The 27,577-nt window shown below is 51.3% G+C and overlaps 1 protein-coding gene across 5 annotated transcripts; it reads left to right on the forward strand.

Annotated features, from left to right (window-relative positions):
* On the forward strand, window positions 1-26,100 carry TGIF2 (TGFB induced factor homeobox 2). Of its 5 annotated transcripts, none has more exons than XM_033186322.1 (3): window positions 1-214; window positions 7,087-7,308; window positions 23,072-26,098. In XM_033186322.1, exons 2-3 carry the CDS (start codon window positions 7,117-7,119, stop codon window positions 23,591-23,593), a joined length of 714 nt encoding a protein of 237 aa, XP_033042213.1. In that variant the 5' UTR covers window positions 1-214; window positions 7,087-7,116; the 3' UTR covers window positions 23,594-26,098. The 5 variants fall into 5 exon arrangements, with proteins under 5 accessions (XP_033042213.1, XP_033042214.1, XP_033042216.1 ...); XM_033186323.1 differs by having other exon boundaries at window positions 1-121; XM_033186325.1 differs by lacking the exon at window positions 1-214 and adding an exon at window positions 333-526.
* The last annotated feature ends 1,477 nt before the right edge of the window (window positions 26,101-27,577 follow it).

A 27,577-nucleotide genomic window follows, 5' to 3' on the forward strand; every position in this document is an offset into this window, starting at 1 on the left:
TTCTCCCTCCGGGCGGGTGGGGGAGGGCGCGGAGGGCGCGGGGGGAGGAGAGGGGATCTGACGTCAGGCCGCGAGGTGCTTTCCAGCCGCGAGCTGTCAGGCCGAGTGTCAGGCCGGGCAGGTACGCTGCGCGCGCCCCCGGGGCCCCCCGCCCCCCGCCGGGACTCCCCGCGCGGAGCCAGAGGCCGCGTGGACCCGAAAGCCTCTCGGAAAAGTTAGTGCAGGGAGCAGGAGAGGGCGAGATGGGGGTGGGGGCGAGCGGACAACTTGGAAAGTTTCTTTTTCTCAGTCGGACGGGGGAGGGAGCGTCGTCCTGGCGCGTGCGGTTGGGGGTGTGTGAGCTCGGGGGTGTTTGTGAGTCCCGACGGCCCCCAGGGGGTGTTTGTGAGTCCCGAAGGCGCTGCGCTCCGGGGGCCGGTGGGGGGCTGTATCAGCCCTCGGGAGGAAGCCTGCTCAGGGCCCTGGTGGGGGGCCCCGCTTCATAGGATCCCACCCCAGGAGAGGGCCGATCCTGCGCCGGACCTGAGTGAGCGCGCGGGGGGGCGAATTTGTTTGGTTTCAAAAGTGCACGTTGCTAACCGCCGGCAGGGGCCCCCCGCCGCCGAGCCGGGCAGGGGGCGGCCGAGAGTGACAGCTGGGAGTGGGGGCTGCGGGAAGGGCTCGGAGCGGGGGGGCACTGGGGAGCCCGCGCGAGTTCCCCTTTCCTTTGGAACAAAGGAAAGTCTGTCTCTGAGGCATCTGTCACTCCCAGGCGGGCCGAGGAAGCGGGGCGCGTGAGGCCGGCGCCCCGGAGAAAGTTTGTTGGCGCCGGGACCCTCGGGCAGGCCGAGGGTGAGCCGAGCCTCCCGAAGGAGAAGCGCGCAGCCTGCGGGGCAGGGGGCGGCCAACATGGAGTCTGGGCGCAGGGCTGTGGGGGGGCGGCGCGGAGGTGGGAGCCCAGCCCCCTCCCCTCCCTTCCCCTCCCCTCCCCCTCAGGGCCGAGTTCGGAGCACAAAGCCGAGCGCGCACGCTCCGCCGGCCCCGCGCCCCGAAGAGTCGGCCAGCCCCGAACTGCCGGGGAAGGGGGTGGGAACCAAACTTTTTCCTGCTCCAGGACAGACACGTGAGTTTTCTTTCTTCCAGAGCCCCCGCCCCACCGGAATGGCGGGACTGCGGGGGAGCTGGTGCGCGGAGTCGGCCAGGGGTGGGGGAACTGTGGGGTGCAGGCGCCCCAAGCGCCGGCCGATTCCTCGCCGACCGGGGAGCCATGTGCTCCGACTCTGTCTGGGCCGCGGGGGAGGTTGCGCGCTTTGTCTGCGTTGCTGGGAATGCGGGCGTGAGTGCGCGGCCGGGGGGTGTCGGGGCCAAGCTAGGGGAGTTGTCAGAAAGTTGGTGCGGGAGTGGCTGCAGGTGGCGTCGTGGGAGTCTGTAGGAGGGTGCATGGGATGTTGTGTCGAGGGGGTGCTGCCACTGGTCACTGAGGGTAGAACTGATTGTTAGTGTGATGACGCCTGGAGTTTTCCCTGTCGGAGAAATTGGGGGTGGCCGGGTCGGTGGGAGTTCGTGGGTGGGCGGGTACAAAAGTTGGGTTAGTTGCGTGGGTCACTGTTGTTCGTGCGAGGCCTGGGTCTGTAAGCTGTGCGTGTGCGTGCTGTGTGTGTCGGTGAAAACCCTAGGGTTTGTAGGGCTTGAGCGATGGGTCCGGGCCAGTTATCCTAGCGCTGTTGGTTAATTGCCTGGCTTGAGTGTGTCTGGGTGTGGTGTAGGGTGCATATGTAGGAAACCTCCCAGACTATAGATGGCCCTGGGTTGCAGAACACCGAGGTGGAGAAGTTTGTGTAGGCTGAGGGGTCGTTCCCCAGGGCCCACCCGGGGAACCCTGCAGACAGACTTGGCTGGCAGCCAGGGTGGAATTTGTACAGATAACCTTGAGTCAACTTCTCACAGCCGGCCAGGGCTGCATCACTGAGCCTAGATCCCAGCTGCCCTGGCCATCTAGAAATGTCTGTCTGACCTCAGAAAGCGCCTGCTGTGGTGCTCTCTGAGGAGTGGCACCTCTAAACAGTGCCTGTCTCACCTCCAGGTGGCCTGGCTGAAAGGGTAGACCCTTCCCTCGAAAGCCTGGCCTAGCCAGCCCAGAGATCTGGGCTCAGGTCCAAGAAGAGGAAACAAAACCTGGGAGATGCCAGAGTCTGTTGGCCGGCCTGCTGGGGAGCTGTTAAAAGGCTGAGAAGGGAGGAGCCTTGAGATCCTGGCATCAGCCTGGCCTAGAACTTTTGCTTTTAAAATGAAAATCTGGCCGGATGCGGTGGCTCAGGCCTGTAATCCCAGCACTTTGGGAGGCCGAGGCCGGCAGATCACCTGAGGTCAGGAGTTGGAGACCAGCCTCGCCGACATGGCAAAACCCCATCTCTACTTTAAAAAAAAAAAAATTAGCTGGGTGTGGTGGCACACACCTGTAATCCCAGCTACTCGGGAGGCTGAGGCAGAATTGCTTGAACCCAGGAGACGGAGGTTGCGGTGAGCCGAGATGGCGCCACTGCACTCCAGCCTGGGCTACAGACCAAGACTCCATCTCAAAAAAAAAAAAAAGAAAATATTTTTTGCATGTGTGAAACAGAACTTTGTCGGGGGCTGAGCAGCTGATTTGGGTTATCTAGGGAAAATCCGTCCTTCATTTGACAGGTGAGGACTCAAGCCCAGAGAGGGAAGGATCCTTGCCCAGGGTTACAATGCCAAGTGGAGGGTGGGCCTTGCTCATTCATCTGGATTTTGAGTGGTTGAGTCTAGGACCAGGTCAAGGGGCTGACAAAGGAGAATGTCTAAGAAGCAACCAGTAGAGAGATGACTCGCCTCTCTCACTGCAAGGTACACAGTAGGTGCTCCTTAAATATTACATGGACTGCTGCAGGACCATGGTGATCTGTAGTTTCCAGAGTTCTCACTGGGCATTGGGAGACCTAGGAGGCAGTACGGTATACAGCCCACAAGAGAAGGTGGGGAGAGGCCTGGTCCATATCCAACTTTAGTATCCTAAGCTGGGGGTGGGGTTTTTTTCCGTTACAGCTTTATTGAGATACAACTCACATACCATGCAATTCACCCATTTAAAGTATACTTATCAGCAGGTTTTGGTATGTTTGCAACTATCACTATAGTCAATTTTAGGACTTTTTCTTGAGGGTAATGGGGGGACAGGGTCTTGCTCTGCCTCTCAGACTGGAAGTACAGTGATGTTATCTCATCTCATTGCAACTTTTCCCTCCAGGCTCAAGCGATTCTCCCACCTCAGCCCCCGGAGAAGCTAGGACCACAGACATGTGTTACCATGCTCAACTAATTTTTGTATTTTTTTGCAGAGATGGGGTTTCACCGTGTTGCCCAGGCTGGTCTTGAACTTCTGAGCTCAAGTGATCTACCTGCCTTGGCCTCCCAAAGTGCCGGGATTATAGGTGTGAGCCACAGCATGTGGCTTTTTTTTTTTTTTATTTTATTTTTAAAAATGGGGTCTTACTATGTTGTCCAAGTTGACATGTACTGGTGCGATCATAGCTCACTACAGCCTTGAACTCCTGGGATCAAGGGATCCTCTCACCTCAGCCTCTCAGAGTAGCTGGGACTACTGGCACACCACCATACTGGGCTAATATTTATTTTATTTAATTTATTTATTTTTTTATTTTTTTGAGACGGAGTCTCGCTCTGTCGCCCAGGCTGGAGTGCAGTGGCCGGATCTCAGCTCATTGCAAGCTCCGCCTCCCGGGTTTACGCCATTCTCCTGCCTCAGCCTCCCGAGTAGCTGGGACTACAAGCGCCCGCCACCTCGCCTGTCTAGGTGTATTTTTAGTAGAGATGGGGTTTCACCGTGTTAGCCAGGATGGTCTCGATCTCCTGACCTCATGATCCGCCCATCTCGGCCTCGCAAAGTGCTGGGATTACAGGCTTGAGCCACCGCGCCCGGCCTTATTTTATTTTATTTTTTATTTTTATTTTTTTAAAAATTTTTTTTTATTTTGTTAAGACAGAGAATTGCTCTGTCACCCACGCTGGAGTGCAATGGCATGATCTCAGCTCACTGCAACCTCCACCTCCCAGGTTCAAGCAATTCTTCTGCTTCAGCCATCCCCTGCGTAGCTGGGATTACAGGTGCCCACCACCACACCCAGCTACTTTTTGTATTTTTAGTAGAGACGGGGGTTTCACCATGTTGGCCAGGCTGGTCTCGAACTCCTGACCTCAGGTGAGCCACCCGCCTCAGCCTCCTAAAGCGCTGGGATTTCGGCCGTGAGCCACCACGCCTGGCCCCAATTTTTATTTTTTGTAGAGACAGGGTCTTCTTGTGTTGTCCAGGCTGCTATTGAACTCCTGGCCTCAGGGGATCTTCCTGCCTTGGCCTCCCAAAGCATTGGGATTACAGGCATGAGCCTGTACTACACCTGAGCCTGTATTACACCTGGCCCAGGATGTTATACCCCATCAGAAAGAAACTCCATACACTTTAGCTATCAGCATTCTGTCTCCACAGCCCTAACTGCCGAGCTGTTAGTTAGCTAATCTACCCTGTCTCGATAGAGTTCATGATCAATGAAATCATATAACATGTAGTCTCTTATGACTGGCTTTTTTCCCTTAGTGTAATGCTTTCAAGGCCTACCATATTGTAGCATATGTCAGGACTGACTTTTTTTTTTTTTTTTGAGATGGAGTTTCGCTCTTGTTGCCCAAGCTGGAGAGTGCAATGGCATAATCTCGGCTCACTGCAACCTCCATCTCCTGGGTTCAAGGAATTCTCCTACCTCAGCCTCCCGAGTAGCAGGGATTACAGGCGCGCGCCACCACGCCCAGCTAATTTTTTTGTATTTTCAGTAGAGATGGGGTTTCACCATGTTGGCCAGGCTGGTCTGGAACTCCTGACCTCAAGTGATCCACCTGCTTCAGCCCCCCAAAGTGCTGGAATTACAGGCATGAGCCACTGCTCTCGGCTGTGAATTCCTTTTTTTTTTTTTTTTTTTTTTTTTGAGACGGAGTCTCGCTCTGTGGCCCAGGCTGGAGTGCAGTGGCCGGATCTCAGCTCACTGCAAGCTCCGTCTCCCGGGTTTACGCCATTCTCCTGCCTCAGCCTCCTGAGTAGCTGGGACTACAGGCGCCTGCCACGTCGCCCGGCTAGTTTTTTGTATTTTTTAGTAGAGACGGGGTTTCACCAGGTTAGCCAGGATGGTCTCGATCTCCTGACCTCGTGATCCGCCCGTCTCGGCCTCCCAAAGTGCTGGGATTACAGGCTTGAGCCACCGCGCCCGGCCTGAATTCCTTTTTTTAATGGGCGAATAAACCATTGAAGAGATAGACGACATTTATTTTTTTTGTAGAGATGAGGTCTCACTATGTTGCCCAAGCTGGTCTTGAACTTCTGGGCTCAAATAATCCTTCTACCTCAGCGTATACTGCTGTGAACATGTGTGTATGAGGTTTTATGTGGACACAAGTTTTCATTTCTGTTGGAATATCTAGGAGTGAAATTTCTGGGTTGCATAGTAACTCCGTTTGACCACCATAGTATCTTGGGCAGCCTTTTTTTGTTTTGTTTTGTTTTTTGTTTTTTGTTTTTTTTGAGATGGAGTCTCAATGTGTTGCCCAGGGTGGAGTGCAGTGGCATGATCTCGGCTCACTGCAACCTCCGCCTCCCGGGTTCAAGCGATTCTCCTGCCTCAGCCTCCTGAGTAACTGGGACTACAGGCGCTTGCCACCACAGCTGTCAAATTTTTGTATTTTTTGGTAGCAACAGAGTTTCACCATATTCGCCAGGCTGGTCTCAAACTCCTGACCTTGTGATCTGCCTGCCCCGGCTTCCCAAAGTGCTGGGATTACAGGTGTGATCCACCGCGCCCGGCCTTTTGTTTGTTTGGTTTTGTTTTTGTTCAGATGGATTCTCGCTCTGTCTCCAGGCTGGAGTACAGTGACACTATCTCGGCTCACTGCAACCTCCGCCTCCCGGGTTTAAGCAATTCTCCTGCCTCAGCCTCCGGAATAGCTGGGACTACAGGCACGCACCACCACGCCCAGCTAATTTTTGTATTTTTAGTAGAAATGGGGTTTCATCGTGTTGGCCAAGATGGTCTTGAGCTCTTGACCTCGTGATCTGCCTGCTTTGGCCTCCCAAAGTGCTAGGATTACAGGCATAAGCCACCGAGCTCAGCCTTTATTTTTTGAGACCTTTTTTATTTTTTTGTTACCCAGGCTGAAGTGCAGTGGCACAAACACAGTTCACTGCAGCCTTGACCTCCTGGGCTCAAGCAATTCTGCCTCAGTCCCACAAGTAGGTGGGCCTACAGGTGCACACCATGACACCTGACTGATTTTTTTTTTTTTTTTTTTTTTTTTTTGTGAGCCACTGTGCTGGCCTTGGGCAGCTGTCTTAATCTCTCTCTGTTACCTCAGCTATAAAATGATGATAATAATAGCTTCTCCCTTATTGAGGAATTGTAATGATTAAATGAGATAACGTGTAAAATGCTCAGTACAGGCTGGGCATGGTGGCTCACACTTGTAATCCCAGCACTTTGGGAGGCTCAGGCTGCCAGATCGCTTGAGGCCAGGAGTTCAATACCAGCCTGGCCAATATGGTGAAACCCCGTGTCTACCAAAAAATACAGAAAATTAGCCAGACGCATGCCTGTAATCCCAGCTACTCGGAGGCTGAGGTGGGAGATCACTTGAACCCAGGAGACAGAGGTTGAAGTGAGTCGAGATGGTGCCACTGCACTCCAGCCTGGGCTACAGAGTGAGACCTTGTCTCAAAAGAAAAGAAAAAACCAAATGCTCAGTAACGAACATGGAGAATAGTAGACCTCAGTGGAAACTAATTATTTCCAGTCCGAGTCCTGCTTGTGAATGAGCTGCCATTTGCTAGTCACCTACCTGTTCCATGAAGTGGAGGAACTTTGGACTCATACCTTCTAGCTTGCTTGGGCTATGTTATGGCCTGAGACTCTGAATTGCAATTACCCCATTTCTGGTGTCCCAGGCTCAAGTAATGCTGAGCGTGTTTGGAGACTAGGAAAAGGCACTACATGCTAATGATGTTCCCATCCCCTGTGTCACTTGTCCCAGGTTTACCCAAGGTCCAGCCCCCTAGGCACCATGTCGGACAGTGATCTAGGCGAGGACGAAGGCCTCCTCTCTCTGACGGGCAAAAGGAAGCGCAGAGGGAACCTGCCCAAGGAGTCGGTGAAGATCCTCCGGGACTGGCTGTACTTGCACCGCTACAACGCCTACCCCTCAGAGCAGGAGAAGCTGAGCCTTTCTGGACAGACCAACCTGTCAGTGCTGCAGGTAAGGAGGGGATCTGGATAAGGGGGTGGTAGGAGGGTCTGTGTTCTAGTCCTATTCCAGCCACGCCACTGACTCACTGTGGTCTTGGGCCAGTCACTTTCGCTGTCTGGGCTTCAGTTTCTTCTTGGGTTAGGGGAGAACACCTGCTTTCCCTGTCTCAAGGGAAGACAATGAAACAGGGTCACTGTGGTCAATTTCAGACTTTAGATAGTCCTTTTTTTTGAGATGGAGTCTTGTGCTGTCACCCGGGCTGGAGTGCAGTGGTGCAATATCGGCTCACTGCAACCTCCACTTCCTGGGTTCAAGCGATTCTCCTCCCTCAGCCTCCCGAGTAGCTGGGATTACAGGCGCCCGCCACCATGCCCAGCTAATTTTTTGTATTTTTAGTAGAGACAGGGTTTCACCATGTTGGCCAGGCTGGTCTTGAACTCCTGACCTTGTGATTCGCCTACCTCAGCCTCCCAAAGTGCTGGGATTACAGGCGTGAGCCACCACGCCTGGCCCAGACTTTGGATAGTTCTGAAGAGGCAAGGAATGTAATGCTGTCAAAGTCTAGGTGTCATCATTAACTTTGGAGGCCAAGGGAAGATGAGAAGGCATCAAGCATCTAGGATTTGGCCCCCAGCCCCAACGCAGTATTGGACGGCAACTTGGTTGAAAGGGGCAGCTGTGATTTGCAGTGTGGTTAAGAGATGGGACAGGATCACAATCCAGGAAAGGACAGAAGTCAGAGGTTCTGTGTTCATAATCCAGTCCTGCCTCAGGTCTTGATTTCCTCATCTGTAAAGGAGCAGGGGGTGTGCAGAATCCTCCCCTGCCTGGTGGAACTGTTGTGACAAATAGATTCAGAACTGGATGTGAAAGTGCTTTGCAAACCATGCACATGAACACACTCAAAAGAGATAGCCTTATCCCCTTTTAATCAGAGTGCAAAGTATTGTCCCCTTTGAATCGCGCCTATTGCTGACCCGCAGGTGTCTTTGTTCTGCTTTCCTGGAGCAGAGGCGGGGGACCCTGGACCACCGTTGCTTTGCCTCCAGTTTGCCTCTCCCCTTCCTAGAGATAACACAGTACCCCGTTAGCCTAACACCAGAGGTCCGGCCCAGCCCTGCCCTGCTGGCCCCCACTGCTCCCTTCCTGAGCCAGTCAAACCTCTCCCCTAAACTCTCCTGTTTCTCTTTCCCCCTCTGTCCTTTCTTTCTTTTCTTTCTTTCTTTTTTTTTTTTTTGAGGCAGAGTTTTGCTCTTGTTGCCCAGGCTGGAGGGCAATGGCATCATCTCAGCTCACCACAACCTCTGCCTCCTTCAAGCAATTCTCCTGCCTCAGCCTCCCGAGTAGCTGGGATTACAGGCACCACGTCCGGCTAATTTTTGTATTTTTAGTAGAGATGGGGTTTCTCCATGTTGGTCAGGCTGGTCTCAATCTCCTGACCTCAGGTCACCTGCCCACTTCGGCCTCCCAAAGTGCTGGGATTAAAGGCTTGAGTTACCATGCCTGGCCTCCCTCTCTGTCCTTTGATAACTTGTTACTCCAACCTTTGGTGCTGTCTCTCCCTCCTTCCCTTATCCCCTCTGAACCTCCCACGTCTTTCCACCTCCTGTCTTTCTTCCATGTACAGACATGGTAAGTATTTCAGCCCGCAGAACTCCTGTCACCTGACTTTATACTCTGGGCAATGGTTAATCCAAGTATCTGTATGAGAAAGGCTCTAAAGTTACAGATCCTGACTCAGATTCCATCTTCTCCACAAGAGGAAGCCTGGACCTTGGCCAAGTCACTGCCTTCTCTCTAAGCCTCATTATTCCCTCATCTGAAAAAAGAGAGGTGATTGTAGCACTTTCATGAGTGTAGGGAGGAGGGGAAGAGAAGAAGAATTCAAGGCTCACTCAGGCCCTCCCTGCACAGTGGCTCACGCCTATAATCCTAGCACTTTGGGAGACCAAGGCAGGAGGATCACATGCGCCCAGGAGTTTGAGACCAGCCTGGGCGACATAGGGAGACCCCATCTATACAAAACAAAAAAATTAGCTGGGCATAGTGGTACATACCTGTAGTCTCAGCTACTTGGGGGGCTAAAGTGGGAGGAAGGATTACTTGAGCCCTGGAGGTGGAGGCTGCAGTGAGCTTTGATCGCACCACTGCACTCCAGACTGGGCGACGGAGTGAGATGATGTCTCAAAAAAAAAAAAATGGCCAGGTGTGGTGGCTCATTCCTGTAATCCCAGCACTTTGGGAGGTCAAGGCAGGTGGATTTCCTGAGGTCGGATGTTAAGACCAGCCTGGCCAACATGTAGAAAACCCATCTGTACTAAAAATACAAAAAATTAGCTGGGCGTGGTGGTGCATGCCTGTAATCCCAGCTACTCAGGAGGCTTAGGCAGGAGAATCGCTTGAACCCGGGAGGCAGAGGTTGCAGTGAGCCGAGATGGCTGCATTGCACTGCAGCCTGGGCAACAAGAACGAGACTCCATCTCAAAAAAAAAAAAGGCTACTGTTCAGTGTTTGGCATACAGTGGGTGTTTCTACTGTTTTCAGCTTCATGTCTCTGCCTAAGGCACAAAGTCTTGGGCTGACCCTGGGTGCCCAGCAGTGCATGGCATCTCACAGTGTACCTCCTCAGCATGGGGCTGTGCAGAGTTGGGATCCCAGAGAGGTTCCAGACACATTCTTACCCTCGAGGAGTGCGTAGACAGCCTCATTGCGGGTCTCCCTGCCTTCAGCCTTGTTCATTTAATCCCTTATTTTGAACACAAAAGCCCAAATCTGATAGGGCCAGGCACTCTTAGACTCTACTGCCCTCAGGATAGAGTCCAAACTGATCCACAACCTAAGTTTGGGGCTGCTGCTTATATTCCCAGTGCACCTCATCCTGTCCTGTCAAACCACTTGTCACATTCTATTGGAATTACTTTTTGTCAGGGACACTTTCTCAAACCTGAGAAATATTCCGGTTTTTGTTTTTTTTGTTTTTTTTTTGTTTTTTTTTGTTTTTTTTTTTGAGACAGAGTGTCTCTGTCGCCCAGGCTAGAGTGCAGTGGCCGGATCTCAGCTCACTGCAAGCTCCACCTCCTGGGTTCATGCCATTCTCCTGCCTCAGCCTCCCAAGTAGCTGGGACTACAGGCGCCCGCCACCACGCCCGGCTACTTTTTTGTATTTTTGGTAGAGACAGGGTTTCACCGTGTTAGCCAGGATGGTCTCAATCTCCTGACCTCGTGGTCTGCCTGCCTCGGCCTCCCAAAGTGCTAGGATTACAGGCGTGAGACACCACGCCCAGCCTACTAACTCCTTTTGTTTATTTGTGTATATGTGTGATGGAGTCTTGCTCTGTCACCCAGGCTGGAGTGCAGTGGTGCGATGTCAGCTCACTGCAGCCTCTGCCTCCTGGGTTCAAGTGGTTCTCCTGCCTCAGCCTCCTGAGTAGCTGGGATTGCATGCGCATGCCACTGCACCCAGCTAATTTTTGTATTTTAAGTAGAGACAGGGTTTCACTGTGCTGGCCAGGCTGGTCTTGTACTCCTGGCCTCAAGTAATCCATCCACCTCAGCCTCCCAAAGTGCTGGGATTACAGGCGTGAGCCACTGTGCCTGGCCCATCTTTTTAAAGAAAACATTTTTCAGCCAGGAATGGTGGCTCATGCCTGTAATCCCAATACTTTGGGAGGCTGAGGCAGGCGAATCACCTGAGGTCAGGAGTTCAAAACCGGCCTGACCAACATGGTGAAACCCTGTCTCTACTAAAAATACAAAATTAGCTGGGCGTGGTGCCGCATGCCTGTACTCCCAGCTACTCAGGAGGCTGGGGCAGGAGAATCACTTGAACCCGGGAGGTGGAGGTTGCAGTGAGCCGAGATCACACCATTGCACTCTAGCTTGGGCAACAAGAGCAAAACTCCATCTCAAAAAATAAAAAAATAAAGAAAACATTTTTCATGGGCCCATCTCCCCTCAAGATGTTAACTTGAATCATTTTTATCATATCACTTAGGTAAAACATAAAACTGTGGGTATATTAAAAAACAAAAAACAAAAAAACACTGCTTTTTGCTTTTGTTCTTATACCTAACCTTAAAATCAAACTGTTTCCAAAGTAGATAAGTGTAGAAAGCGTGACATTCCACCTGACTGTGTTAACTGAAAATGGCAGGTGGTGCTTTGCTGACTGCACTGCAGGATATGGTGTGACAAAGGCACAGACTCAGTAGAGTAGGTCTGGATGGCCTTAGGCCCTGATGCTCCTATTGGTAATGAAAATGGAAACCCAAAGCCAAGCATCCTTCTAGAGAACTGGCGAACTCCTCAAGGTGACACATCCACAGATCTCACCTGGAGAAATGGGAGTCTAAGGAAAGGAGACTGGACATCCCCTGGAGGGAAGGAACCCATGGTGGCTACCTGCTTTAGAGTTATGCCGAGAGTTAAGAGCAGTGGGGACCACCCAGCCCTCCTTGATGGAAACTGACCATGAATCCCATGTCAGCCCCAGCTGCACACCTCTCTGGTAACTCCTCCCAGTTAGCTCATTCCCCTCAGCTCATTTGGTCAATTACCAGCTCCTGTACATATACCCCTTAAATATTTCAGCGTTTTGGCTTCTTTCTTACTCTTGTCTAAACCATCATTATCTAATCATGATCATTTATCACTCTTCAACTTAAAACCCTTCAGGCCAGGCATGGTGGTTTGTGCCTGTGATTCCAGCACTTGGGGAGGCTGAGGCAGGCAGTTCGCTTGAGGCCAGGCCAGGTGTTCGACACCAGCCTGGTTAACATGGTTAACCTCTTCAATGCTAAAAATACAAAAATAGCCGGGCATGGCCGGGCGCGGTGGCTCAAGCCTGTAATCCCAGCACTTTGGGAGGCCGAGACGGGCGGATCACGAGGTCAGGAGATCGAGACCATCCTGGCTAACACGGTGAAAGCCCGTCTCTACTAAAAAAAATACAAAAAACTAGCCGGGCGAGATGGCGGACGCCTGTAGTCCCAGCTACTCCGGAGGCTGAGGCAGGAGAATGGCGTAAACCCGGGAGGCGGAGCTTGCAGTGAGCTGAGATCCGGCCACTGCACTCTAGCCTGGGTGACAGAGCGAGACTCCGTCTCAAAAAGAAAAAAAAAAAAAAAATAGCCGGGCATGGTGGCACATGCCTGTAACCCCTGCTACTCAGGAGGCTGAGGTACAAGAATCACTTGAACCAGGAGGAGGAGACTGCGGTGAGATCGCGCCACTGCACTCCAGCCTGGGCAACAGCAAAACTCTGTCTCAAAAAAAAAAACTTCAATGGGCTGGCAGGGTAACTCATGCCTGTAATCCCAGCACTTTGGGAGACTAGGATGGGAGACTCTTGAGCCCAGGAGTTCAAGGCTGCAGTGAGCTATGATCATGCCACTGCCCTCCAGCCTAGGTGACAGAGTGAGACCCTTTCTCTAAAAAAAAAAAAAAAGGCTGGGCACGGTGGCTTACATCTGTAATCCCAGCACTTTGGGAGGCCAAGGTGGGTGGATCACTTGAGGTCAGGAGTTGGAGACCTACCTGGCCAACTTCGTGAAACCTTGTCCTACTAAAAATAGAAACATTAGGCCGAGCGCAGTGGCTCACGCCTGTAATCCCAGCATTTTGGGAGGCTGAGATGGGTGGATCACCTGAGGTCAGCAGTTTGAGACCAGCCTGGCCAAATGGCGAAATCCCGTCTCTACTAAAAATATAAAAATTAACCAGATGTGGTGCTGTGTGCCTGTAATCCCAGCTACTCAGGAGGCTGAGGCAGGAGAATCGCTTGAACCTGGGAGGCGGAAGTTGGAATGAGCCAAGACTGCACCACCGCACTCCAGCCTGGGCAACAGACTAAGACTCTGTCTCAAGAAAACAAAAATTAGCTGGGCATGGTGGCAGGTACCTGTAATCCCAGCTATTTGGGAGGCTGAGGCAAGAGAATTGCTTAAACTTGGGAGGCAGAGGTTGTAGTGAGCTGAGATTGCACCATTGCACTCCACCCTGGGCAACAGAGCGAGAGTCCATCTCAAAAAAAAGACAAAAAAACCTTCAATGGCTTTTGCCATCCTAATGACATCACCTGCCCGTGTCTACATCTTAAACCTCAACCCTGATCCCCCACATTCCTGCTACATTGATCCACCTCCCCAGACCATTTTCCTCTTATCCTTGACCTATCCATCCCCAAAGGAGCTGTGTGCTCTCACAGCAGATAGAGGGGTCAGAGCACTGGGACACTAAACTGTAATTGCTTTTAGACTGCACCAAATTCTAGAGGTATGGAGAGCACTGACCTAGTTTTGTTCATAGTTATGGCCCTAATGTAGCTTAGTGCTTGGTATCTGGTAGGTAGGTGCTCAGTAAATAATGTTGAAGTAGCAGAAAAGGACTATGAAGTGTTGGAAGGGTCAACAGGCAGGACCTCAGAAGTAAGGAAATGTAATGGCTCCTAATCATGAAAAATTGCCTAAAGCCTGGGAGCATCATTTTTTCCTGTATTTATTAATTAATTTTTTTTTTTTTTTTTTTTTTTAGAGTCACCCAGGCTGGATTGCAGTGGCTCAATCTTAGCTCACTGCAACTTGTGCCACTCGGGTTCAAGCAGTTCTCCTGCCCAGCCTCCCGAGTAGCTGGGATTACAGGCGCCTGCCACCAGGCCCAACTAATTTTTGTAGTTTCAGTAAAGACAGGGTTTCACCATCTTGGCCAGGCTGGTTTCGAACTCCCGACCTCAGGTGATTCTCTCGCTTCAGCCTCCCAAAGTGCTGGGATTACGGGCGTGAGCCACTGCGCCTGGCTTCCTGTATTTAAGTTTTTAAATTTCATTTTCCATTAAGGACATTTAAGAATATCTATAAAAGCTGAGCGCAGTCTGGGCACGGTGGCTCACACCTATAATTCCAGCACTTTGGGAGGCTGAGGCGAGTGGATCACCTGAGGTCAGGAGTTCGGGACCAGCCTGACCAACATGGAGAAACCCCATCTCTACTAAAAACTACAAGATTAGCTGGGTGTGGTGGCGCATGCTTGTAGTCCCAGCTACTCTGGAGGCCGAGACTGGAGAATCACTGGAACCCAGGAGATGGAGGTTGCGGTGAGCCGAGATCGAGCCATTGCACTCCAGCCTAGGCAACAAGAGTGAAACTCCGTCCCAAAAAAAAAAAAAGAAAAACACTAGGCACAGTGTCTCACACCTGTAATCCCAACACTTTGGGAGGCTGAAGCGGGTATATCACTTGAGGCCAGGAGTTGGAGACCAGTCTGGCCAACATGGTGAAACCCCATCTCTACTAAAAATAGTCCCAACTACTCAGGAGGCTGAAGCAGGAGAATCACTTGAACCTGGGGGTGGTGGAGGTTGCGGGGAGCCAAGATCACGCCACTGCACTCCACCCTGGTCGACAGAGTGGGACTCCGTCTTTTGAAAAAAAAAAAACCCACAAAAGTAAGAGAATATAATAATCAACCACCAGCACCAGTCATTTGGCTTGAACAAGTATCAACATTTTCCTAGCTTGTTTTATCTCTCCTTGGGGGCATCTCTTTTGATTGTCTCCTTTAACCCCCGCCCCAGGAGCGATTCATTAGCAAGTCAATGAGTCATTAACTAACTGGTTTGCTAGTGCTTGCCTGGGGCTAGGCAGTTGGGAGGGTTAGGGAAAAAAGTCTTTTGTAAAGGATTTTCACGGGCCCCTCTGACATCCTCTAAGCCCAATATATTGGTTGGACTAGATCTATGGCTACCTGGCAGGATTCTGGGCCCCATTCCTTTACTGTAGCAATGGTTGGGGATATACCACATGCCTGGCCCGGGACTCTGTGCTGGGTACACAGTAGTAAGATGGGTACCTTCCCATTTCTCCCTGGCTGTCAGGACTGCTTTCATATGCAGCTTCCTGAGGGAAGTCTTCCCAAAGCCAACACCAGGGCAGGGCAGCCGTCCCCCGGCAAGGGCTATTGGGTGAGAAAGAGGCCTGGTGCAGAGGCTGTAGTGGTCAGCTGTGGGGGAGGGGTGTCCTGGCCTAGGCCCCAGGGCAGCCAGGGATGTAGGAGCTGCTCTCTTCTGACTCCAAAGCTAGCTGCCCTCTGATTCCTCCCCCAAGCAACTTCTGTTTTTCCTCATCTCAAGGCCTTTCATCTGTGTGTATTTTTTTTTTGAGCTTCTGTGTAAGCTTTTTGGCTTAAATAAAGGGCTTGGCCTGCAAGGACAAGTAACCAGTAGGCTAAACCATTGGTTCCTAAGCCTGGGTGGCCAGACTTTCTGGGTAGCTGGTCTGAAAACACATTCTCGACTCCACTCCTCACCCCCACTAGATCAATAAAGCAGAAGGGAAATCACTAACAGTTTTTAAAAATCTCCCCCAGGCTGGGCGTGGTGGCTCTCCCTGTAATCCCAGCACTTTGGGAGGCCAAAGTGGTCCAATCACTTGAGGTCAGGAGTTTGAGACCAGCGTGGCCAACATGGTGAAACCCTGTCTCTATTAAAGATACGAAAATGAGTCGGGCATGTTGTCACATGCCTGTAATCCCAGCTACTTGGGAGGCTGAGGCAGGAGAATTGCTTGAACCCGAGAGGCGGAGGTTGCAGTGAGCCAAGATCGTACCATTGCACTCCAGCCTGGGTGAAGAAGCGAGACTCCATCTCAAAAAATAAAAAATAAAAAAAGTCTCCCCTAAGGTGATTCTAATACAGAGAACTGCCTTCAAGAGCACCTGGATATGGCAGTCCCAGCGCAAATGGTGGTACCATGACGTTTGGGAAAGGCGCCTCCTCAGTGCCTTCACTTCCTTGACATGAAAATGAGAGAGTTTGTGCCTGCATCCATTAGCTGCTGCTCCTAGCATCACAGCCTTTGTCAGCCTCCTGGTGTTCCTCCTACCCCCATTTGCCACAGTGATTCCCCCCTTGTCCCTCAGCAGCCTTTCAGATAGAGCCCTGTTCTATGGTAGAGACCGGTTTCAGGCCCCCAGCCTATGTTATGTCATATATATCACAGAGTTCACTTTGACCTTCCTACCATCTCTCCATGACCTTGAGTGGGGACAAGTCACAGGTTCTTTTCCTCACTTAGGCACAGGCTGGGCAGCTGGAAGGGGCTGCAGAAAGGGCACTGGCGGCCACTCAGTTCCGCCGCCTTGCCTTGCCCGGCCCCTCAGCTGTGTATTTTTCTGGGCTAAGAAGACAAAACAAACAGATGCTAGGCTGCCAAGTGCTCTGGACAGGACAGTCTTGTGGGGGAATGTGTGGAGGGGGTGTTTTTCTGTTCTCTGAATCCTCAGCCAAAATGGGAGGTGCCTTTAGGGGCTAGGTGTCCACACAGATGCTGAGGAACACCCAGGCTCCCTTCCCTGAGACTGCCTGCTCAACAACACTCCTCCTTAGTTTGCTTGATCCAGGTCACTGTGACCTGACCATTTTTCCCCTGCAGCACAGGTACAGGAGGAGGCAGCTGTGGGAGGGAGGGAGGGAGAGAAGGCCACAGGCACTGCTCTTGTGCAAGGAAGCCTCCCTCTCACTCTTCAGCTGGCAGTGGGTGGCTGCCCAGAACCAGGCTGTCTGGATCAAACCCAGCTTTTGCACTTGTGACCTTGAACAAGTTTCTGAACCTCTCTGATGTGTTTCTTCAATGGAGATAAGCATATAACCTGTTCGATAGGCTGAGATTGAATGAATAATTAGATATGAAATGTGAACAGCACCTGAGACCAGGCATGGTGGCTCACACCTGTAATCCCAACACTTCGGGAGGTTGAGGTGAGCAGAACACCTGAGTTCAGGAGTTCAAGACCAGCCTGACCAACATAGAGAAACCCCATCTTTACTAAAAAAAAAAAAAAAAAGCCGGGCGCAGTGGCTCATGCCTGTAATCCCAGCACTTTGGGAGGCCAAGGCGGGTGGATCACAAGGTCAGGAGATGGAGACCATCCTGGCTAACATGGTGAAACCCCGTCTCTACTAAAAATACAAAGAAAAACAATTAGCCAGGCATGGTGGCAGGCACCTGTAATCCCAGCTACTCGGGAGGCTGAGGCAGGAGAATCACTTGAACCCAGGAGGCAGAGGTTGCAGTGAGCCACTGCTCTCCAGTCTGGGCAACAGAATGAGACGCTGTCTCAAAAAAAAAAAAAAAAAAAAAACAGTAGCACCTGATGTGTTTTGTGTTCAAATGTTTGCTATCAGGATTATGATGTTTATTACTCAGCTATCCCCTTTGTTCCTCTGGAAAGACACAGCAAAGCTGGCTGGGTACTATGGCTCATACCTGTAATCCTAGCATTTTGGGAGGCTGAGGCAGGCAGATTGCTTGAGTCCAGGAGTTCAAGACCAGCCTGGCCAATATGGTGAAACCCCATCTCTACAAAAAATACAAAAAAAAAAAAAAATACCTGCGCGTGGTGGCACATGTCTATGGTCCCAGCTACTCGGAAGGCTGAGGTGGGAGAATTACCTAAACCCAGGAGGTCAAGGCTGCAGTGAGCTGTGATTGCACCACTGCACTCCAGCCTGGGTGACAGAGTGAGACCCTGTCTTTAAAAAAAAAAAAAAAAAACAGCAAAGCAGTGGAAGCCCTAAAAGCCAGGAGGCCTCATTTTAAATCCCAGCTCTGCACTGGGAGGATGTGTGACTGCACAAGGGCTTTCTTCTCTTTGAGCTCAGTTCTCTCTAGTACTTTTGGGACATTGCCCTCTACCCTTCAGGTTGTATGCAGATTAAACATAATGCAAGTGTGGTGGCTGGCATGATACTGCTATCAAAGGTGTTTGAATAAGTTTGTTCCCTTCCTTCATCCCACCCAGCTGTTCAGCCCTTCCTTTTTTTTCTTTTTTCTTTTTTTTTTTTTTTTGAGATGGAGTCTTGCTCTGTTGCACAGGCTGGAGTGCAGTGTCGCGATTTCAACTCACCGCAACCTCTTCCTCCTGGGTTCAAGCAGTTCTCTCAGCCTCCTGAGTAGCTGGGACTACAGGCACACACACTGCTAAGCCCTTCCTCTCTTTAGGGTTTTCCCACAGCTCTAGTCAGGATTTGGCTCAGCCAGCGTCCACCGAAACCTGCTGGTATGTGTGTGCATTGGAGCACCATAGTGGTGAAGAGGAGCAATAAGAACCCCAGAACCAGGGCCCCTCCTGGCTGGAATGGAATGGGAGAGAAGGACCACAGAAGCCTCTGGCTCTGCCCTGCCTATGAGCCTTCCAGCCTGACGGCCTGGTGCTGTCTTTGAGTCACCTGTAGAATAGATGCAGCTGCAGTTAGCTAGGGTAGGAGAAAAGACACAGGACCAGAAGACGGACCTAGAGTGTGAAATTTCAGTCAAGCCACCGTTTAGACCGATTAATGGTGCTCTGGCCTGGTTGTCAGCCCTGCCCACCTCTGAGCTCATGAGCTACCATTCACCGGTTCCTTAAGCCAACCCTTTCCTGCCTCAGTTCAGCTGTTTTGGAGGACCATAGAGGTGAAGGAGGGCAGATGAGAACCCCACGGCCAGGGCCTTTCCTTGGAATTGTCTAGAACATTCTTAGCTTTCTATGTGGCTGGCTCTTCCTTATCTTTACGTCTCAGCCTTCCAAAACCCTTAGCCGGCCGGGCGCGGTGGCTCAAGCCTGTAATCCCAGCACTTTGGGAGGCCGAGATGGGCGGATCACGACGTCAGGAGATCGAGACCATCCTGGCTAACATGGTGAAACCCCATCTCTACTAAAAAATACAAAAAACTAGCCAGGCGAGGTGGCGGGCGCCTGTAGTCCCAGCTACTCGGGAGGCTGAGGCAGGAGAATGGCGTAAACCCGGGAGGCGGAGATTGCAGTGAGCTGAGATCTGGCCACTGCACTCAAGCCTCGGCGACAGAGCAAGACTCTGTCTCAAAAAAAAAAAAAAAAAAACCCTTAGCCATGGAAGTTTCTCTTATCTTTATAACCATCCCCCCTTTATTTCTGTTTCCTTTTTGGCGCTTATTGGTGGTTATTCACCTAGTTGTTGATTGTCAGTCTCCAGGACTAGGTGCACTGTAAGTTCCACAGGTTGGCATGCATGTCTGTTTAATGCACAAAGTCATCCCAGCACCAAGAACTGGGCCCAATATAACAGGCACTCAAATGATATTTGAATGAGCAAGAAGCCTTGACGAGCAGCAGGAAGGTGAGAAGCTCTAACTTTTTTTTTTTTTTTTTTGAGACGGAGTCTTGCTCTGCCGCCCAGGCTGGAGTGCAGTGGCCGGCTCTCAGCTCACTGCAAGCTCCGCCTCCCGGGTTCACGCCATTCTCCTGTCTCAGCCTCCCGAGTAGCTGGGACTACAGGCGCCCGCCTCGTCGCCCGGCTAGTTTTTTGTATTTTTTAGTAGAAACGGGGTTTCACCGTATTAGCCAGGATGGTCTCGATCTCCTGACCTCGTGATCCGCCCGTCTCGGCCTCCCAAAGTGCTGGGATTACAGGCTTGAGCCACCGCGCCCGGCCCCCTTTTTTTTTTTTTTAATGGAGTCTCTCGGCCGGGTGCGGTGGCTCGAGCCTGTAATCCCAGCACTTTGGGAGGCCGAGACGGGCGGATCACGAGGTCAGGAGATCAAGACCATCCTGGCTAACGTGGTGAAAACCCGTCTCTACTAAATACAAAAAACTAGCCGGGCGAGGTGGTGGCCACCTGTAGTCCCAGCTACTCGGGAGGCTGAGGCAGGAGAATGGCATAAACCCGAGAGGCGGAGCTTGCAGTGAGCTGAGATCTGGCCACTGCACTCCAGCCTGGGCGACAGAGCGAGACTCCGTCTCAAAAAAAAAAAAAAAGATGGAGTCTCACTGTGTTACCCAGGCTGGAGCGCAATGGCGTGTTCTCGGCTCACTGCAACCTCCGCCTCCTGGGTTCAAGCAATTCTGCCTCAGCCCCCACAAGTAGCTGGGACTGCAGGCATGCGCCACCACACCCGGTTAATTTTTGTATTTTTAGTAGAGATGGGGTTTCACTGTGTTGGCCAGGCTGGTCTCCTGACCTTGTGATCCGTCCACCTCAGCTTCCCAAAGCGCTGAGGTTACAGGCGTGAGCCACCACACTTGACCGACTTTTTTTGCCTTTGAGACAAGGTCTCACGCTGTCACCCAGGCTGGAGTACAGTGGCACAGTCACAGCTCACTGCAGCCTCAACCTCCTGGGCTCAATTGATCCTGTCACCTCAGCCTTGCAAGTAGCTAGGACTACAGACACACACCACCATACCCAGCTAATTTTTGTACTTTTTGTAGACAGGGTTTTGCCATGTTGACCAGGCTGGTCTGGAACTCCTGAGTGAAAGCCATCTGCCCACCTTGGCCTCCCAAAGTACCGGGACTGCAGGTGTGAGCTAACAGCACCCAGCCTGACTCTCCAGGCTGGAGTACACAGGCATGATCATGGCTCACTGCAGCCTCGGCCTCCCTGACCTCAGCCTCCTGGGACTATAGGGCACGTGCCATCACAACAGCTAATTTTTTGTGTTTTTGTAGAGATGTGGTTTCACCATATTGCCCAGGCTGGTCTCGAATCCCTGGGCTCAAGTGATCTGCCTGCCTCAGCCTCCCAAAGGCTGGAATTACAGGTGTGAGCTACCGTGCCCAGCCAGGGGAGGGTCTTCATGTCCAAGCTCTGGAGTCTGGACTTATCCTGTAGGCAGTAGGAGACATATGGCAGTGTTCTAGAACAGGAATGACAGCCATGGCATTTTAGAAACAGAACACGAAACCAGTAAAGAGGCTAGACTGAAGAGCTGTAAAGTTGGGGGCTATTCAAGAGAGTCCAGAGATAGAGGGCAGGGTGCTATAGGTGTCCCCGAAACCACATGCATATCACTTAATGGTGAGAAATTTTATGCTTCTAAACAATCAACTAGGCCGGGCGCGGTGGCTCAAGCCTGTAATCCCAGCACTTTGGGAGGCCGAGACGGGCGGATCACGAGGTCAGGAGATCGAGACCATCCTGGCTAACATGGTGAAACCCCGTCTCTACTAAAAAATACAAAAAACTAGCCGGGCGACATGGCGGGCGCCTGTAGTCCCAGCTGCTTGGGAGCTGAGGCAGGAGAATGGCGTAACCCAGGAGGCGGAGCTTGCAGTGAGCTGAGACCGGCCACTGCACTCCAGCCTGGGCGGCAGAGCGAGACTCCGTCTCAAAAAAAAAAAAAAAAAAAAAAAAAAAAAATCAACTAGATGGGATGGGGTCAGAGTTAGTGGTAGCTTTCTCAGCAGCATGTGAAAAAAGTCAAGGATGTTGGTTGAGCGCATGTTCTGCTGAGGCTACTACTCCTGGTATTGCTGAGAAATAAGAATGACTTTCTTCCAGGCCAGGCACGGTGGCTCATGCCTGTAATCCCAGCACTTTGGGAAGCTGAGGCAGGTGGATCACTTGAGGTCAGGAGTTCGAGACCAGCCTGGCCAACATGCTAAAACCCCATCTCAAAAAAAATAATAAGGAAAAAATAAAGAATAACCTTCTTCCTGGTAGCTCCCTTGTGCCTTTGTGGCTTTCTCCGGCCTGCAGTGAAACTCTGCACTACAAACTTGGGAATGAGTTGCCCTTAGCATCAATCCCTCTCTTCTTCTTCATCCACCCAGGCAGCAGGTCCTGCCATTCCAATATCCTAAACGCAGCAAACATTTGTCCTCTCACCACCTCCCTTAACGTAACTTGAACTACTAGCAGTACCCCGTCTCCCTGCTTCCAGTCTGTTCTCCACATCATACGTTGCTCCTTGCGTCAAACCCTTATATAGCTCCTCAGTATCCTTAACAATAAAGAAGCAAATCCTCCTGCTAAGAGGTAGCCTTCAGTTACCACTCTAAGCTCCAGCTACATGGAGTTTTTGTTTGTTTGCTTTTTTGAGACAGGCTCTGTCACCCAGGCTAGAGTGCAGTGATGTAATCTTGGTTCACTGCAACCTCGTCCTCCTGGGTTCAAGCAAGTCTCCTGCCTCAGCCTCCTAAGTAGCTGGGATTACAGGCGCCTGCCACCATGCCCAGCTAATTTTTCTATTTTTAGTAGAGACAAGGTTTCACCATGTTGGCCAGACTGGTGTGTGTTCTTATTTAACTCTCTTTTCCTACTGTTAACTTCTATGTTTTCTCCTGTGTTCCCAGGTCCTGGGACATGCTTCATAGCTGTTTGTTTTGGTTTGTTTTGAAACAGGGTCTTGTTCTGTTGCCCAGGCTGGAATACAGTGGTACGATCATAGCTCACTGCAGCTTCCACCTGTTGGGCTCCAGCGATCTTCCAACCTCAGCCTCCCAGGTAGCTGGAACCACAGGGGCGCACCACTACACCTGGCTAACTTCTTTTGTAGAAACAGGGTCTCCCTGGCCGGGCGCGGTGGCTCAAGCCTGTAATCCTAGCACTTTGGGAGGCCGAGACGGGCGGATCACGAGGTCAGGAGATCGAGACCATCCTGACTAACACGGTGAAACCCCGTCTCTACTAAAAACTACAAAAAACTAGCCGGGCGAGGTGGCGGCGCCTGTAGTCCCAGCTACTCGGGAGGCTGAGGCAGGAGAATGGCGTGAACCCGGGAGGCGGAGCTTGCAGTGAGCTGAGATCCGGCCACAGCACTCCAGCCTGGGTGACAGCGCGAGACTCCGTCTCAAAAAAAAAAAAAAAAAAAGAAACAGGGTCTCCTGTGTTGCCCAGGCTGGTCTCGAACTCCTGAGTTTAAGCAATCCTCCCGCCTTGACCTCCCAAATTGTTGGGATTACAGGCGTGAGCCACTGCGCCCAGCCCATAGCTGTTTTTGATTGAGCGAACTGATCGGTCTTGTATATTCATTCCAGATATGTAACTGGTTCATCAATGCCCGGCGGCGGCTTCTCCCAGACATGCTTCGGAAGGATGGCAAAGACCCTAATCAGTTTACCATTTCCCGCCGCGGGGGTAAGGCCTCAGATGTGGCCCTCCCCCGTGGCAGCAGCCCCTCTGTGCTGGCTGTATCTGTCCCAGCCCCCACCAATGTGCTTTCCCTGTCTGTGTGCTCCATGCCACTTCACTCAGGCCAGGGGGAAAAGCCAGCAGCCCCTTTCCCACGTGGGGAGCTGGAGTCTCCCAAGCCCCTGGTGACCCCTGGTAGCACACTTACCCTGCTGACCAGGGCTGAGGCTGGAAGCCCCACAGGTGGACTCTTCAACACGCCACCACCCACACCCCCAGAGCAGGACAAAGAGGACTTCAGCAGCTTCCAGCTGCTGGTGGAGGTGGCGCTACAGAGGGCTGCTGAGATGGAGCTTCAGAAGCAGCAGGACCCATCACTCTCATTACTACACACTCCCATCCCTTTAGTCTCTGAAAATCCCCAGTAGGCATCTGCCAACAAGGGTGCGCAAGGCTCAAGCCAGCTGTCCTGGGTTTCCGTTTTGGTTCCCTTTCATACAGAGGGTTTTCTATGGATCACTGCCAAACATTGGGATCATCTCCTCTGTCCAGAGGTCTTCAGCAGGAAGACACCAGCTGGCACCACTGCACTGTGATGGGGGCCCTCTCCTCTGCTGACTCTGCCGTTTCTCCAGGCCTCCCCTCAGTGATGAGACCAAGAGATCGGAGACAAGCATGGTGCTGATGCTGCTGCTGCTTCTCCAGAAAATCCCTGGGACACCTTTGTTCCAGCCTGGTTTCCTGGGCTGGGCTCAGGAAAGCTGCCAAGTTCAGTCCTATGTTGGGTCCAAGCTGCCCCTGTGCTGTTTCTGTCAAGCCAGGTATGGACATTCCAAGTTCATATGCATGAACAAAAGAAAAGAGGAACCCAGTGGATGTAACAGAACCGACTCCAGTTGAATGTTTAGATTTTTGCTAAACTGTTTTCTTTTTCCCTTTTTTGCTGTGGTTTGCGTTCACGGCAGTAGTTAGCCCAGGTGTGGGGAACAAGAGTGCACTGCATGATAGCGTTATGGTGAGCTGGGAAGGACCCACCACTGCCACTGGGGATTGTTTTGCAAGAAAGGAATATTTTTATTTTGGGGACCAGCTAAGTCTCTGCAGTAGTGTGAAATTCCAAATGGTTGTTTTATTGTTGGTTTGGTTTACCCAAAAAAAAGGCAGGAAAAAAACCCATATGAGCGCATTGACTTTTCTGCCGCAGGCACAGAAGGGTAGAAAGCCACAGCAGGGGGCAGTCCAGCAGACTCTGACTCAACTTTCTAGGTACCTAGCAGAGAAGGATGGTAAGATCAAAAGGTGTTTGGTTTTTCTTTTCTTTTTTATTGTAGTTTTTTGGGGGGTGGGGGGAGTAAACTAGACTGAAGCGATGGATGTTTTTTTTTTCTTTAATGTTTTTCCCTTTGTTCTTGAACATTTTTGCCCTGCAGCCTGAGTTTTGAATTCTTTTAGGAACTTGGATTAGAGGGGCTCCTATGTCAGAAGCTCCCAGCACCTCCTACTTGGGAGAGAAGTGAGCCATCTACCGGTCAGGAAGTCCTCCAAAGCGGCAGCCTTTCCCACAATGGTGGCAGGAAACTATCTGGGGAAAGCAGGAATAGTGTCCACTGCTGCCAGGGAGCTGCCTTCAGAGAAGGCTGGGGCTGGAAAAGGGTTAGAAGCCTGCTAGCTGGGATTGTCTTTGTTTCAGCTTCCTTTAAATTAGAGTTACAGGGGCCCCTGCCCAGTGAACAGATCACAATTGGTCTTATGCTCCTCCCTCTCCCCCATTTTTTCTTTTGCTGTTTTGTTTTTTGTTTTTTTGAGACAGAGTCTCACTCCGTCACCCAGGCTGGAGTGCAGTGGTGCGATCTCGGCTCACTGCAGCCTCCGCCTCCCGGGTTCAAGCAATTCTTTGCCGCAGCCTCACGAGTAGCTGGGATTATAGGCGCCCGCCACCATGCCCGGCTAATTTTTGTATTTTTAGTAGCGATGGGGTTTTACCATCTTGGCCAGGCTGGTCTTGAACTCCTGACCTCGTGAGCCACCACGCCCAGCCTCTTTTGCTGTTTCATTGCTGACAGTGTTCAACAGCAATATGCCCCATCTTTATATATCCTAAGAAACACTAATCCTAGGTTATTGCTAGCCAAAATATTTTTGTCCTCAATAACGTCACTGGGCCAAAAGATAGATCAGTACCGCAGCCTTTAGTTTCCTGAAATCACCAGGTCAGGCTCAAGGAGAAGAGAGGTTCCTGGATACTGACTAACTTGGGTGGGCCTAGCCAGGAGAAAGACAGTAACATATGTTCTGTACTTTCTTGGAAGATCCCTGAAGCCATCACAGAGGCTCCCCAACTTCTGAGTCGCCCATCTGTTGCTGGAGTGGGAATGGATTGCTGAAGGAGAGGGAGCTTTGCTCTCTCTAGGTGGGCAAGTTTCCTGGGCTCTCTGTGTTGCCTCCCTCTGGGTTCTTCCTCCTGTGCCCTCTCCCCGTGTGCCCCAGGGGGATCAGGGATCCTCACCCTCCTGAAGCCCAGTGGAGAAGAATGAACATGGCTGCATCCAGGTTAACTGAAGCTGCCATTTGCCCAGCCTTTTCCATCCCAGCCCTGTCAGTGAGCCCTGGTCTGGTGCAACTGCTGCAGGATGCCTGTAGTAGGGAACTCTGGAAGTGTATTGGTCTGAGGTGGGATTTTCCCTCCCCACAGTGCACTGAGCAACGGAGGGTGGTGAGGGGTGAGGGAGCCATGCTGCTGAATTCTGGTTGGCATTCCCCCATTATGTAAAGTGAGGTGTTGGGGTGGGGCAGACTCTGCTTGGGTTTGGTTGTAAGATAAACCTGGAGGAGAAGCACAGTTGTCCCATTGAATTATTTGAGCAAAAACTACTGTAAATAACTTTTTTGTCTTTTGTCAAATAAAATTGTTGTTTTGTTTTTTTAAGCAGAAACAGGGTTCTTAATGATTGATCCACCAGGGCTCAGGGCCCAGGCTTGAAGACAAGGCAGTTACTGGCTTCCTACTTTGCTTTACATCTTTTACTCTCTCTCTAGTAGTCAGCTCTGAGTTCTGTGCACGCTGTACCCCCATTCCCTTTCACCAGCTCCATTCTGTATCCCATTCAACTCAAGGTAAAGGGGGCCTTTGCATCCCACATTAAGCCAGTCTTCCCTGGGATCAACAGTTAAGCTTTAGCGTTGCTAAGTGGTGAGGAGATAACCTTGAGGAACTGGCAGTTTTGTCCTCCCCCTCTCTCGGTAAGAAATGAGCACAACTGCAGCGTGAACCCAGCACAGAGAGAAGCAGCTATGAGGTGGAAACTCCAGTCATGTCTGAAACCAGGACTACCTCTAGACTTCCCTATTATGTAAGTTAGTGAATTCCCCTTTTTGCTTAAATTAGCTGTTAATACATTTCTGCCATACTGAAATGACAATACACTAACTGCAGCCCAAACTACAAAAACCAAGGTCTGCAACAGTGGGAGACTGAGTTTGGCTGAGTGTGCCTGGGCCTGGGTCTGGGTCTGTGCTATGTTCGATCTCTCTTTTTTTTTGATACGGAGTCTCTCTATCGCCAGGCTGGAGTGCAGTGGTGCAATCTCGGCTCACTGTGACCTCCACCTCCCAGGTTCAAGCGATTCTCCTACCTCAGCCTCCCAAGTAGCTGGGACTACAGGCGTGCGCCACCTCGCCCGGCTAATTTTTTGTATTTTTTAGTAGAGACGGGGTTTCACCGTGTTGGCCAGGATGGTCTCGATCTCCTGACCTCATGATCTACCCACCTCGGCCTCCGAAAGTGCTGGGATTACAGGCGTGAGCCACTGTGCCCGGCCCCAGTTGCTTAATTTTTGTATACACACACACATGGAATTGAGATGTCCCAGGTAAAGAAACTGAGTGGGCTGTGGTTTGTGCCTATAGTCCCAGCTACTCCAAGGCTGAGGCTGGAGGATCACCTAAGCCTGGGAGTTTGAAGGTGTGGTGAGCTGTGATTGGACCACTGCACTCCAGCCTGGGTGACTGAGACCCCATCTTTTTTTTTTTTTTTTTTAAAGAGAGAGTAATTGAGTAGGGATTTAAGATACTTGCCTGAACTCATATAGCCCATATAAAAATGGAGCTAGAATTCAAATTCAATTATGTTTTACTTCAGGGTCACTCAGGTCTGCCCAGAACCTATCTGAACTAATATAGTGGGCAATTATATATAGTGACCACTAATGTAGTATCATCTAGCTGTCTAGAACACTGCTATGGGCTAAGCACAAGAAGTTTCTTCTTGTGAACGAAATCTTGATTTCTCCCCGGTACACCTGGATGGAGGATGTCTGGTCTTCTACAGGTCATTCTCTAGGAATTTTGAGAGAGAGCCTCCCCACTCAAGTTTCCCAGATTAAAGAGCCTCAGCTCCCTTAGCCATTCACCCA

This window comes from Trachypithecus francoisi, unplaced genomic scaffold, assembly GCF_009764315.1.
Source record: "Trachypithecus francoisi isolate TF-2019V2 unplaced genomic scaffold, Tfra_2.0 Lachesis_group21, whole genome shotgun sequence".
In the NCBI taxonomy this organism is placed as follows: domain Eukaryota; kingdom Metazoa; phylum Chordata; class Mammalia; order Primates; family Cercopithecidae; genus Trachypithecus; species Trachypithecus francoisi.